Source organism: Thamnophis elegans, chromosome 11 (assembly GCF_009769535.1).
Source record: "Thamnophis elegans isolate rThaEle1 chromosome 11, rThaEle1.pri, whole genome shotgun sequence".
Taxonomy (NCBI): Eukaryota; Metazoa; Chordata; class Lepidosauria; order Squamata; family Colubridae; genus Thamnophis; species Thamnophis elegans.
The window spans coordinates 6481926-6494998 of record NC_045551.1 but is presented as its reverse complement, the minus strand read 5'-3'; the positions used below and the strand labels follow the sequence as shown (position 1 = coordinate 6494998).

Below are 13073 nucleotides of genomic sequence, written 5' to 3'. Positions count from 1 at the left end.
GGGAGCCGCCAGCCGGTATTGTCTGGCTGATGGCATCTGAAGGAGGCCCACCCTGTGGGATCTCACCGGCCGTTGGGAGGATTGGCAACATTTTTACCTCAGGCCTCTAATTAGGCTTCTTGGCCTAATTATTGTGAAATGTACGGCTTTTTCTTCTTTTTCTTTCTTTTTTTTAATAAAGATTTTTATTGACAAACGTAAAATACACACAGACAAAAGTTAGACATACACCACATTTATCCAATACAGTACGAACAGGAACTTCCTGTTTTTTTATAATAGCAATCATCAATCGATACCGCTCGCCTTATATTATTTCCCCTTCTATTGTATTTCATTTGGATTTCACCATTCTTAACCCTCTTATTTTACTCATAATTATTATTTTTGAGAGTTGTTATATTCTTTCATTGATTTTTGTTTCTTTCCTCCATCCACCTATACCGTTTATCCCATATCTGGTAGAATTCGGATTCTTCCTTTCCCTGGATTTCTTTAGTTAGTTTATCCATTTCGGCACAGTCCATAATCTTTCTTATTATTTCATCTTCGCTTGGGATTAATTTGTTTTTCCATTTCTGGGCAAAGGCAATCCTTGCCGCCGTAATTATATGTAGTATTAAATACTGGATTTCCTTTTTGTATTTCACTGACATAATTCCTAATTTAAAAACTTCAGGTTTCCATTCTATTTTAACCCCTGTTATTGCCTCCAGCCAATTTTCGATCCTTTTCCAAAAAAGTTTTGCCTCCTCACAGGTCCACCATAAATGATAATATGTTCCGGGTATTGATTCACAGTTCCAGCATTTTGGGGAGTCTTCTTTTTCTTCCTATACTCAATCCTGTATCCAGGATTTACCAGATATTTTGGGGGCATGTTAAGTGTTAAGTATCACCTCTCCGTGAGCTTCAGTCTGATTTTATTTTCTTGTCTCCACTTTATCTCTGTTGTCCCTGAAGAACACAGGATCCTTTCTTTGGATGAGAGTGTTTCTTTCCTTCCTTCTTGTATCAGGCGCTGCCTACCCATCACTGAAGTTTTTGTAAATCCAATTGCATTTATAAAGTTTTGGAAAGGGAAATATTGTCCCATTTTTCTTTGCAATAACTATCTTGCCTGATTCCTTGAAAAGAACACATGAGAAGCCATGCAGTGTGGGGAAAAAAAGATAATGCATTTATAATACAATAGAAAAAATAAAAGATCAACAAAGAATCTGATGTATCAACAATTTTTTTTTTTTGCAAACATTGGTGGTCAGCTCCTAGATGCCGCAATTCTTTTGAAGTGATGCTAATTTAAAATGTTATTGTTAATATTAATTGGGTTTGGTTTTGGATACTCTATCTAATTTCCTTTTTAACTTTTGTAATATGTTTTTTTTTTTAATGTTGTATGCCGTCCTGAGTCCTTTGGGAGAAGGGCGGCATATAAATCCAATAAACAAACAAACAAACAAACAAACAATTAATTTCAGGATAAGTTTATAAGTTTATAAGTTTAATAGCATTTATATGCCGCCCAATCCCATGGGACTCCGGGCGGCTTACAGTACAGAATAAATCAAGAAGAAGAAAAAAATAAAATAGAAGGAAAGAAAAGATAGATTTAAAAAACACACCATGAACTCCGTTCTAAATGAGGCTGGACCGTATTTTGGGTCAACAGCCCCAGGCCTGCCGGAACAGCCAGGTTTTAGTGGCTTTTCGGAAGGCCGAGAGAGTGGGAAGGGTCCGGATGTCTGCGGGTAGATCATTCCACAGGGCCAGGGCAGTTACAGAGAAAGACCTCCCCCGAGTAGTCGCCAACCAGCCAGTCGACGGTACCCGAAGGAGGCCCAGCCTGTGAGATCTTATGGGTCGTTGGGAGGGAGATTTTATGGGTCGTTTGGAGGCATATGGCAGGAGGTGGTCCCGTAGATATCCAGGTCCTAAGCCGTGTAGGGCTTTAAAGGTAACAACCAGCACCTTGAAGCGCGTTCGGAGACCAATGGGAAGCCAGTGCAGCTCGCGGAGGATAGGTGCAACATGGGTGTACCTAGGTACACCCGATATCGCTTGCGCAGCCGCATTCTGGACCAATTGTAGTCTCCGAACACTCCTCAGGGGCAGCCCCAAGTAAAGTGCATTACAGTAATCAAGCCTAGAGGTGACGAGAGCATGAGTGACCATTTGAAGTGCCTCCCGGTCCAGGTAGGGCCGCAACTGGTGCACCAGGCGAACCTGGGCAAAAGCCCCCCTGGTCACAGCTGACAGGTGGTATTCTAATGTCAGCTGAGAATCCAGGAGGACACCCAAGTTGCGGACCCTCTCTGAGGGGTGAAGAGTTTATATAGTGCAATATAGGGTTTTGCCCATTGGGTTTAGATTTTCTAAAGGAGCCAACTTTAGTCTTGGTGGTCTTTATTTTAGTCTCCTGTCCATCTTTTTACTAAGACTTGTGTCATCCATTTAGCACTTTATGACACTGATGGTTTAAAAGAATGTGTGCTTCCTGTTTTGAAGAACGTTGATCTTGAAATATTGCCACTTGTTACCTGAGGAAAGAACCCTCCCTTAACAAAACCGTCTCTGCATTGGGGTTGATTGTACCCTGTGGAAAAATTAAATTGATGTCAGAAACTAGCAATTATCAACAGCCAACACCTCAATTAGTTTAGGAGCCTGGGATTTAATTATACAAAATGACATATGGGCTGGCACACCTAGTTGTGTGGAAGGAAAGAACCTTTAATGGCCTTGCACAGTATAGTGATTGTTCTGACTCCCCCCCCCTCCGTACGGTGAGTCACGCCGACACAAGATTACTGCTAGACAATTTATTCACGGTAAATTAACACACCAACAAGACTTTGGCAGCAACCCAGACTTCCACAGATAAGAAATACACACCAGAGCTTCTCCAGCTTTAGTATAATAGTTGAGTCCTGCAAAAAGCCTCCTCCCAAAGTCTCTTCTTATATACTCTCTTGGGAGGAGCCTAATCACAACCACCTGGGTTCAACTATCTCCTTTGCGTAATTGCTGCCGGCGCTTATCCACCCGTCTCTTCCGGGTGTCCAGGACCAATTCCCACTGCACCTCCTCACTGCTCAAGGGCCTGACATCTTCACCACTGCTCATCAGGGACAAACTTCCTTTGGCTTTCACTGCTGCTCCATGCTTCAGGCCCCTCCTGGTGGCCAACCAGCCTCTCTGGTCCCTGCTCGGAGTCTGAACCCTGTCCAGGGTCCTCCACATCTTCCAGAGGCGACTCATGGGGGTCCCTCGCTATCGGTGTCTGTTTGCAGCTCCAACAGCTCCTGCTGGGCCACAACACGTGATTAAGTGAACTAAATAAGCCCACCCTACCCAAATTAACAAAATGAAAAGATCCATATGATAAGGATATATATATACCTACATGAAATTAATTCAGTTGTTGGGCTTATTGTTACATCTGGACCATAGAACAACATTGTGTTATCTTTTCATTTTTAGAGCAAAGAAGACTTTAAAAAATTGTTAAGAAACATATCCATTCCTTGAAATCAGGAAAATGACTTTTATGGCAGTTATGCAGGATTATCTACTATGCTACAAGACTGATAGAGGCAAAACTCTTCATACAATGACATATTTTAAGAGTCCAATTTAATATCACATTGAAACCCTTAAGTATGATATTTAATATCCATTGACATATATGTCAACATGAAACCAGAACAAATAAATTAGGTTTGATCAAATATATTAATTAAATAAATATATAGATCAAATATATAAACAACAATCTTCATTTTTAATATAATATAATAATAAAAAAAGCTGCATTGTTGCATTCTATTAATTCTGTTGAACTTTGTATGAGCTGTTAAAGGGCCATACTGTTAGCATACATACATAACATAGGCAAGTCAAACACAAACGTTAATCTTGCAAAATATTTAAAACAACACTAAGAAAAATTGATTTAAAGTATTAATCCCTGTTTGGGCCAGGCATTCCCAATAAAACATTTTCCCGACTATTTTTGAGATATGTGTTATTCCACAATATCAGCTTCTTGTGTGATTTGGGATCAAATCATAACTGCTTACTATTAACGACAAAATATGCCTAGCTGCTTTTCAAGCATGAAATGAAAATCCTGGTTTAATATTCTAACACCTGCCAAATGGTCCCAGAGAGAAAAGTAATCATAAGTCTAATTCCAGAAAAATACTAGGGATGTTAGCCAGCCATTTTTTTGTCATTCAGTTATCTATCTGAATTAAATGGGAATTAACATTTATATGTATGTGTGTGTTTGTGTGTGAATGTGTGTGTGTGTGTGTGTGTGTGTGTGTGTGTATTTAGTGTCACAACCCCTGGTATGCCCAAATATGGGAGGAGGCATACTGCTTTCTTTCTCTGTCTATTGGCTCATCACAAGAGACCATCCAGACAGAAAGCCATTATTTTTACTGTTGCCTTTGTTACATTTGTGTTGTATTTGTGCTGATAAATAAATAAAGGGAGGTGGGGCTCAGTGGTCATGTGACCGTGTGGGCATGGCCAACTCAACATCACTCACATCGAAGGCTGCTTCGCCTTAGCTGTTAAAATACAATAAGGGTTAACCGGAAAGGCAGTTTCTATAAGCAGGGCAATAAAGATGAGGCTAGAAACAACACCAGAATGTTTCCTTCTTGCCTTCCTTACAGGATTAGCCCTGTAAAATGGAAAAAAACCAAAAGGAGATTTCTTCCAACAACCGGTTCTCTGAACTACTTAGAAAGTTACCAACCGGTTCTCCCGAATAGGTGCGAAGCGGCTGAATCCCACCACTGGTTAAAGGGCAATATTAGTGCCTTGAGAATTGTCCCTTCCCAATACTTTCCTATTCCAGCCTCTTGGTAAGGATCTGATGTATTGAATTTACAACCCATAATTCTAACACAAGGCACAGACTGAGCTGTGAAAATGTGAGTCCTAAAGCTAGTGTGTATTTTTTTTTAATTGCTGCTCTGCTAAGATTAGGCTAAGAAATGGTTCTTGACTCACAGCATAGGGTAAGGTGCATCAATTCCGGCTGTCAGGTGCCTGGTGTGTGTTACGCCTCCTCCTGCAGGGAGGGAGGGAGGGAGACTGGCAGGCATATGTGCATCACCCCAAGATACTATGTTTAGTAACTTTTGTCTCTTCCTGTTTGTTTCTAGCATCCTTGCAACAGCAGGAGCACATTTTAACACCCACGTGGACCTACGGACTCTGCGGGCGGTACGAGTGCTCAGGCCCCTGAAGCTTGTCTCAGGCATTCCTAGTAAGTATCTGGTTTATCTCCTCCCACTTTGTCCTACTGTTGAAGGATTCTTGGAGAGCGGTGTTGGTGTTTCCAATGGCCATCTTTATTTCCTATAGAGGTATTCTATTTGAATCAGGCAGTAGTGGGATTCAAATAATTTAACAACCGGTCCTCTGCCCTAATGACCAGCTGGGTAGGCGTGGCTTGGTGGTCTTGTGACTGGGTGGGTGTGGCCAACTCAATGTCACTCATGTTGATGGGCGTTTCGCCTTAGCTGTTACAACGGAATAAGGGTTAACCAGAGAGGCAGTTTCTGTAAGCAGGGCAATAAAGATTAGGCTAGAAACAACACCAGAGTGTTTCCTTCCTGCCTTCCTTACAGGATTAGCCCTGTAAAGTGGGAAAAAGCAAAAGGAGATTTCTTCCAACAATCGGTTCTCTGAACTACTTAGAAAGCTACCAACCGGTTCTACCGAATAGGTGTGAACCGGCTGAATCCCACCACTGGAATCACGTCACTTGCATACGATTCCAGACTGGCCTTTAAAATTAAGTGATATTAAATAAATAAAATATTAAATAAAATATTGATATTAAGTAAAATATATATCTTCAACAACCAGACTGACAGGCTTCGAGTACCTCTGATCCTCTGATTCAGAAAGGCTTTTGTTAGCTCAGTAATAAGGGAAAGAACCCAGACTTAGCAATAGCAGTTAGACTTATATACCGCTTTCAGCCCTCTCTAAGGAAGGAAGGAAGGAGGGAAGGAAGGAGGGAAGGAGAGAAGGAGGGAAGGGGAAGGAGGGAGGGAAGGAAGGGGAGTAGGAGAGAAGAAACGAGGGAAGGAAAGAGGGAGGGAGGAAGAAGAAGTAGGACCGTTGTAAGATAAGATGGATCTATGGGATGGTAAGAAAGCAATCTTCAAGTATATTGTCAACTGTAGGGGAAAAATTGTTATAAATACATATATTAATAACAGTGATGAGATCATATAATTGTGAATGTATATATGAAATTGATAAAATAAAAAATTAATTAAAAAAAAGAATATTGCAATCTTACATTAGGGAAAACCTAAACTTTAGAACACTTTGGATTAAACAAAGCATTTCCTTCTGCGGAAAAAAAAAATCGGGAGGTTTTTTCCCTAATGGGAAAGAATTTGCTCCTCTGGGAGATGAATATTTGCTTTCTCCTCCTTCAGTGACATGAGCTCTGCTTTCTTTCTAGAGTGTTGTCTTCCCTCGATTATAATATTGCATCTGCCAGACAATCACAACTTTTCTGAACATGTTTCACAGTGTGACACTTCCTCGTCTCTCTGCTTCTCCCAAAGGAATAATTTGCTGACTGCTGCTTCTTTTTCAATTGCATTTTTTTTTCTCCTTTTCCTTGTCTCAAGGTTTACAGATCGTACTAAAGTCCATCATGAAAGCAATGGTGCCTCTGCTCCAGATCGGTCTCCTTCTCTTTTTTGCAATCCTGATGTTTGCTATTATTGGCTTGGAATTTTATAGTGGAAAGCTACACCAGGCTTGCTATGTAAACAATTCAGGTAAGAGATATCGCTGTCTCCCGTGGGAAGTTATCATCCAGCCCTCTCCCAGAAAAAATGAAATATCCTAGGAAATATTGAAAAGGCAGAATATTTCTCTGGATGTGGAAAGAAAGAAACATGTTTTAAAAGACAGAATGGTTGCCTGTAGCTTCCTGCCCATCCCCACTGTTAATGGGCCATTAAGAAGGCCAAGCTAGTCCCTTTTACATAATAAAGACTTCTCCACTGCAGCCCCAGGGGGGGATGGGAGTAAAGGCAGGATAATATTGGCCCTTTACTCAACTGACCACATGGCATCTGAGAACTCAACCAAACCTGGATTCAAAACACAGCCTAGAGAGTTGCCCTGCATGGCCCTATGGGAGTCTGGCAACCAATCAGAATACATTTCTTACACAGGAACAGGAAACAGAGAGGTGGGACTGAACAGGTTATAAAAAGCCTAGCAAGCCCCTCCCTCAGCCCTTCTCTTCTTCTCCACCAACATTGAAGCATGTGATCCCCTTTTCTGTTCAGGGCTCAAGCCATGTGGTCCTGTCCACCAATAAACCATCTTTCCAAGCAGCCTCCATGTCTCCAGTGTCTTTTCCCCCACTTGGAGCCGAACCCAGAAGGACATTTCTTTCATCACTCCCTTCTGACTTTATTCTAGTCCTGGAAGTTTAAAACACTGTACAGCTATGGATTTAATTAACCTACAATCCTTCAGAAAGATTTGTTCTTTTAGGTTTGAACATGCCCTCTGGGCAAAAATACTTTCTGCAATTTGAGCAGCAGAAATGGTTTGAAAACAAAACATGGTTTTTCTTGTTGTTGTTTCCCCATGCCCTGTTAACAATCACGAATTTTGAATCCTGCTCAAGGAACCCAAACTTTCCTGGAAGAGAGGAGCTATAAATATGTGTCATGCAGACATTACAATGTTAGACTTGGATTGGTTGGCTGGATAATTTGCGCTAATTGTTCTTTCACAAGCCAGCCCATTTCACAATGTTTTTGTGCTGGTAAATTGGGGGATAGGGGAAATCCTCATGTTCACCTTGTGCTGTTGAAGGAAAAGGTAAAATATAAATAAAATAAATGCATATAGAAGCTTCCTGTTTTATTATAACTTTCTTGGTCGACCTTGCTCCTTTACATAGATGCATGTTAATAAAATGATTTCATCTCTGTCTGACTGCAGGTGAATTACAAGAGCTGGATCCCCCACATCCCTGTGGGGTGCAAGGATGCCCGGCAGGTTATGAGTGCAGAGACTGGATTGGTCCCAATGATGGGATAACTCAGTTTGATAACATCCTCTTTGCCGTGTTGACTGTCTTCCAGTGCATTACCATGGAAGGATGGACTACAGTGCTGTACAATGTGAGTAAAGACAAGTGAGGAAAGAGAGGGTTGGTGCAGAATTATTTTATTGGATATTGTTTATAAATGGTTACAACTGACTAATTTCATTTCATTTCAAACTGTATCTCATATGAGCACTATATTTGAAGTCCCATATCCTCTGAAAAGGGACACAGTGGCTCAGTGGCTAAGACACCGAGCTTGTTGATCAGAAAGGACGACAGTTCGGCGGTTCGAATCCCTAGCACCGTGTAACGGAGTGAGCTCCCGTTACTTGTCCCAGCTTCTGCCAACCTAGCAGTTTGAAAGCACGTAAAAATGCAAGTAGAAAAATAGGAACCACCTTTGGTTGGAAGGTAACAGCGTTCCATGCACCTGTGACATTTAGTCATGCTGGCCACATGACCATGGAGACGTCTTCGGACAATGCTGGCTCTTCGGCTTTGAAATGGAGATGAGCATTGCCCCCTAGAGTTGGGAATGACTAGCACATATATGTGATGGGAACCTTTACCTTATCCTCATGAATTATTTTTTAAAAATGCTTCTTCTTTTAACCATACCTTTTGATATAGTAACACCAGATTGGCATCCAATTTCCAAATGTTATCAGTTCAAATAACATTTATTGTTTGCAATATACTTCTATAAGTATTATCCTACTAATTTCCAGACAAAAGTTATTGGCACTGATTCATCTAAGCCACAGATCTTTCCATGTTGAAAAATCATTTGTCTGCCAGAGTCCACTTACAGAGAAATCCCACCCTGCAAATTAATGTCCCAATTTCGGGTATTGCGTCATTATATCAATTCTATTGAAAAGCTACTGCATAATTTCACCCCTTTTTCAGTTGCTGAAAAGGGTCCTTATCATTCTTTCAGGGTGATCACTGTTGCTTTTAATCATAAATGTGAAAGAATCAGTTTAATATCTACATTTGAGTAGATATTTTTTTCTTTCTTTCTTTCTTCACCTTTGCTATATGGCATGCTCTATCAACTTGTAGAGCTGCTGTCAAAATATTGGGCAAGCAGGAACTCACAAGGCATGTAAGTTTGCAACAGAAATTAAGCTTCTGACAGAGTAAATCTGTTGGGGGCAAGTGGAGTTGGTAATTATCTAAGCGAAGGCTTTGCAGCCTTCTCCATCAAATTTTTCCTGTCCCTTCTCATCGCCTCCTCCCCTTCCTTGTCTTGAACTGCATTACTCTCTGTATTGAAGCAGAATCATTGTATTATAGGTACTTGACATAACTCCTACAGGAATTTGATCATGTAACTGTGCTTAAAGGCCTGGCAGATGCCCATGAGTGAGGTAGGCAATGAGGAGAATATTGCTTTAATGATGGTGCTGTGCTATGGCAGTGTTTCCCAAACTTTTGACATATGTGTGCCCCTTCTATAATTTTCGTAACGCTGAGTACCCCTCATAAAAAACATATGGTTTAATAAAAATCAATATATATATAGCACAAATTTAAAAAAAAACTCTTTTTGCCCTCCCCAGGCTCTGGAGGCTTTCTTGAAGCATGGGGAGGGCAAAAATGGCCTCCCCCAGCCAGAGGTGGGTTCCTACCAGTTCGCACTATTGGTAGAAACGGTTTGTCAAAATCTACCGAACCGGTTAGAAGAGGTTCCACCAGTGGACCCGGAAAGCAGGCCACACCTACAGAAGAGGTTCCAAAAATTTTTGAAACCCACCACTGGTCCTTGGATATGATTATTCTACACTATCACGCTCATATTTATAAAACTCAGTGCCTCTGGGAAAGGTAAGGATGACTACTGCGTTTGTGGTGCAATCAGAACATTGCGTGTGTTGAAGTTGTTTTAACGCAAACCAAAGATGCCTTTTAAAAAACAAGTTTACATCCTATTCTTATGCATGCCAGTGCTGTGTGTGAGGTAATTTAAGGTGGTTCTGACAAGTGTCGTCGGCATCTTCATATCCGGTCACATGTGCGGCAAGCCACTCCCATCCGGTCACATGGGCGGCAAGCCACTCCCACAAAGGAGGCCACACCCACAGAGTAGGTTCAAACAATTTTTGAAACCCACCACTGCCCCCAGCCCTCCGGAAGGCGGTGATGGCTCGCATGCCAGCATATATGGCTCCATGTGCCACCTGTAGCACTCATGCTATAGGTTTGCCATCACGGGTATAGAAAGTTTCCATGGATAATGAAGGCTCTGCATTGCTATAATCATCTTTTAATGGGGGGGTGAATAGAGGAAGCTCCTTTTTTCATCCTCATCTCATCTCCTGCCTATTCATTAGCTTTTAGCATATTTGATTATTAAGAGGACTCCTCCCAAAATTCATAAATATTTTAAGAGAGAAACTTAATCTCCCCTTTTAATAAGTGCAGTAAATTTATATTTTGAAAACTGAGATTTTTAGGTAAATTTTTCTTTTCCGAAACTCAAACTTTGTACCATATGTCTATCGTATATTGAATGGGGCCAATTTAAGAATATTTGAATGGGGCTATTTTGAGACGGGAGCAATACCATTTCTGCTTTGACATATTATAAGTAATGTTATTTCTGTTTGGAGCTCCATAGAGTGGGTAGTCGGCATGACTAGAAGAAGAAAGTAATATTTTTTCTAAAATAATTCATCTCAGTGTTATTTTTATATTGTACATTTTGACTAGAGTGATTTTTTTTTGGTATATAAATGTAAAATAACTATAAATGGAATATAATATCCTCTTTTCACATTCATTATTCCGCTTTTCTATCCCTGCTTATAATTCCCGTTAATAATTACTCATCCATTTATGACTTGTTAACTCATCTCTAGAGGAAATAGATGCAGAACGTATCATTACATAAGCCATCCCACTGGGGAAGAAACTGAAACTGCCTCCATTCATCAGCTGGGAATTCTCGGCTTGATTGTCATCTTCATTGGGTCAGTTACAGGGGTGGGATTCTCACCCTGTTCCAACCGGTTCGGTTGGAACGGGGCCGGCAGTGTACTAGCGTCTGTGCGATGCTCCAGCTGCTCCTGGAGGATCACACAGGCGCTGTATGCGTCCTGCACATGCGTGGAAGCGCAGAACTCGTCAAAACCGGGTAAGGAGCGCGAGCGGGCGAGTGGGCCCTTCGCCGTTCCCGGAAGTTACTTACTTCCGGGTTCGCCGACCAACCGGTTCGCAGGGACCACCGCGAACCAGTTGAAACCCATCCCTGGTCAGTTACCTTGACTTTAAGAAAAACTGCAAATATTACATTTTCTTTTTGCCAAAACCTTATAACATGAGCTTGATGGACATTTTGGTTAAAGTGGAAAAATTAGGCTTCTGAAAAACTGGGAGGAGGTGTGATTTCTGGAAGGATTAAAGTGACACATGCAATGAAGTTAATTCATCTTTCATTCAAACCCATTGTTTCCCAGTGTTCGGAGACTGCAATTAGTCCAGAATGCAGCCGCGCGAGCGATACTGGGTGTGCCAAGGTACATCCACATCACACCTATCCTCCACGAGCTGCACTGGCTGCCCATTGGTCTCCAAACACGGTTCAAGGTGCTGGTTATCACCTTTAAAGCCCTACATGGCCTAGGACCTGGGTACCTACGAGACCGTCTTCTGCCACATACCTCCCTTAGACCAATAAGATCGCACAGGATGGACCTTCTCCGGGTGCCTTCAGCAGAACAATGCCGGCTGGCGGCGCCTAGGAGTAGGGCCTTCTCTGTTGCCGCTCCGGCCATATGGAATGAGCTGCCCCCAGAGATCTGGGCCCTGCCCACTCTCATGGCCTTTCGCAAAGCCATTAAAACCTGGCTTTTCCGGCAAGCCTTCTGATTGGGTGTTTGTTGCATTCCTTTTTTAACTTTGTGTGTCCTATTGTTTTTAAGTTCTTTTAATTTCTTTTTCATTTCTGTAAGCCGCCCAGAGTCCTTCGGGATTGGGCGGCCTAGAAGTTTAATAAATTCAATTCAATTCCCCTGATTTCTCTTTGCCCTGTTCAATTCATCATTTGCTACTAAAACTCTCATTCCTATAAGCTTTACCTGAGCAAAATGGTGAATCACAGGGCAATAATAATGTTTGAACCATGGTACTTCAAATGTGCTAATTTGCAGAATGCATCCAAAACTAGTGACCAGTGTGTTGTAGAAAATGACAGGACACCCAAGAGAAGGAATAGTTTATTTGCGCAGGTTCATAGCAAAGAATAAATGGCCTGAACCCTGAATGAAATTCAGGAACTTCCTTATATAGTTTATCACTTTCAGCTAAAGCCATCTGTTAGTTTTGGAAACACCCCTTAACATTTGCCCCTGTGTTACTGAAAGTATGTTTACAGGATGTCATAATACATGGGTCAGCTAACGGATATGCATAGCTCGTATTTTGAGGAACTAACAATATGTGTCTACCAAACAGAGTAACAGTCAAGCCAGCAGATGGGTTAAAATAGAGGTTTTACTTCAGCATATTTCATGTGCAGACTTCCTTCTAACCCGTGTCTAACTGCACCATGTCCTAAAAGCAAACCTTGCAATATCTATATGAACAGTTAAAGCTTAATATCATGAAACCCTAGTTTGGTTCAGGCTTGAGGCCTACCTTGGTTCAGCCTTCCACCTTAAGTGACTCCCATGGAATTGAACTTTGGAAAATTTTATAAAACATTACACGACATAAACCTTATCATAAAACAGTTTATGATACAAAATGTCACAAAACATTTCTGGGCTGATGTTTCACTATGTTATACTGTTCAACACGAGCTATTTTCAATGCAGATAATCCCAATTTTTCCAGTGAGGGCAGCACCTTAGACATTGGTCACTGTTGAAGACATTGAGGAATCTGATAATAGAATATCTCTGAAAGGATCACCCAATGAGACACGGGTTGTCTAATGCAGTGGTCT

The 13073-nt window shown here is 41.4% G+C and overlaps 1 protein-coding gene across 1 annotated transcript in view; it reads left to right on the top strand.

Moving 5' to 3' along the window:
* The window catches only part of CACNA1E (calcium voltage-gated channel subunit alpha1 E), a 351045-nt gene that overhangs the window by 163779 nt on the left and 174193 nt on the right, over nucleotides 1-13073 (top strand). Inside the window, exons 5-7 of the mRNA XM_032226797.1 lie at nucleotides 5184-5287; nucleotides 6675-6827; nucleotides 8014-8209. Coding sequence (XP_032082688.1) covers nucleotides 5184-5287; nucleotides 6675-6827; nucleotides 8014-8209 — 453 coding nt within the window. The remainder of the gene's footprint in view (nucleotides 1-5183; nucleotides 5288-6674; nucleotides 6828-8013; nucleotides 8210-13073) is intronic.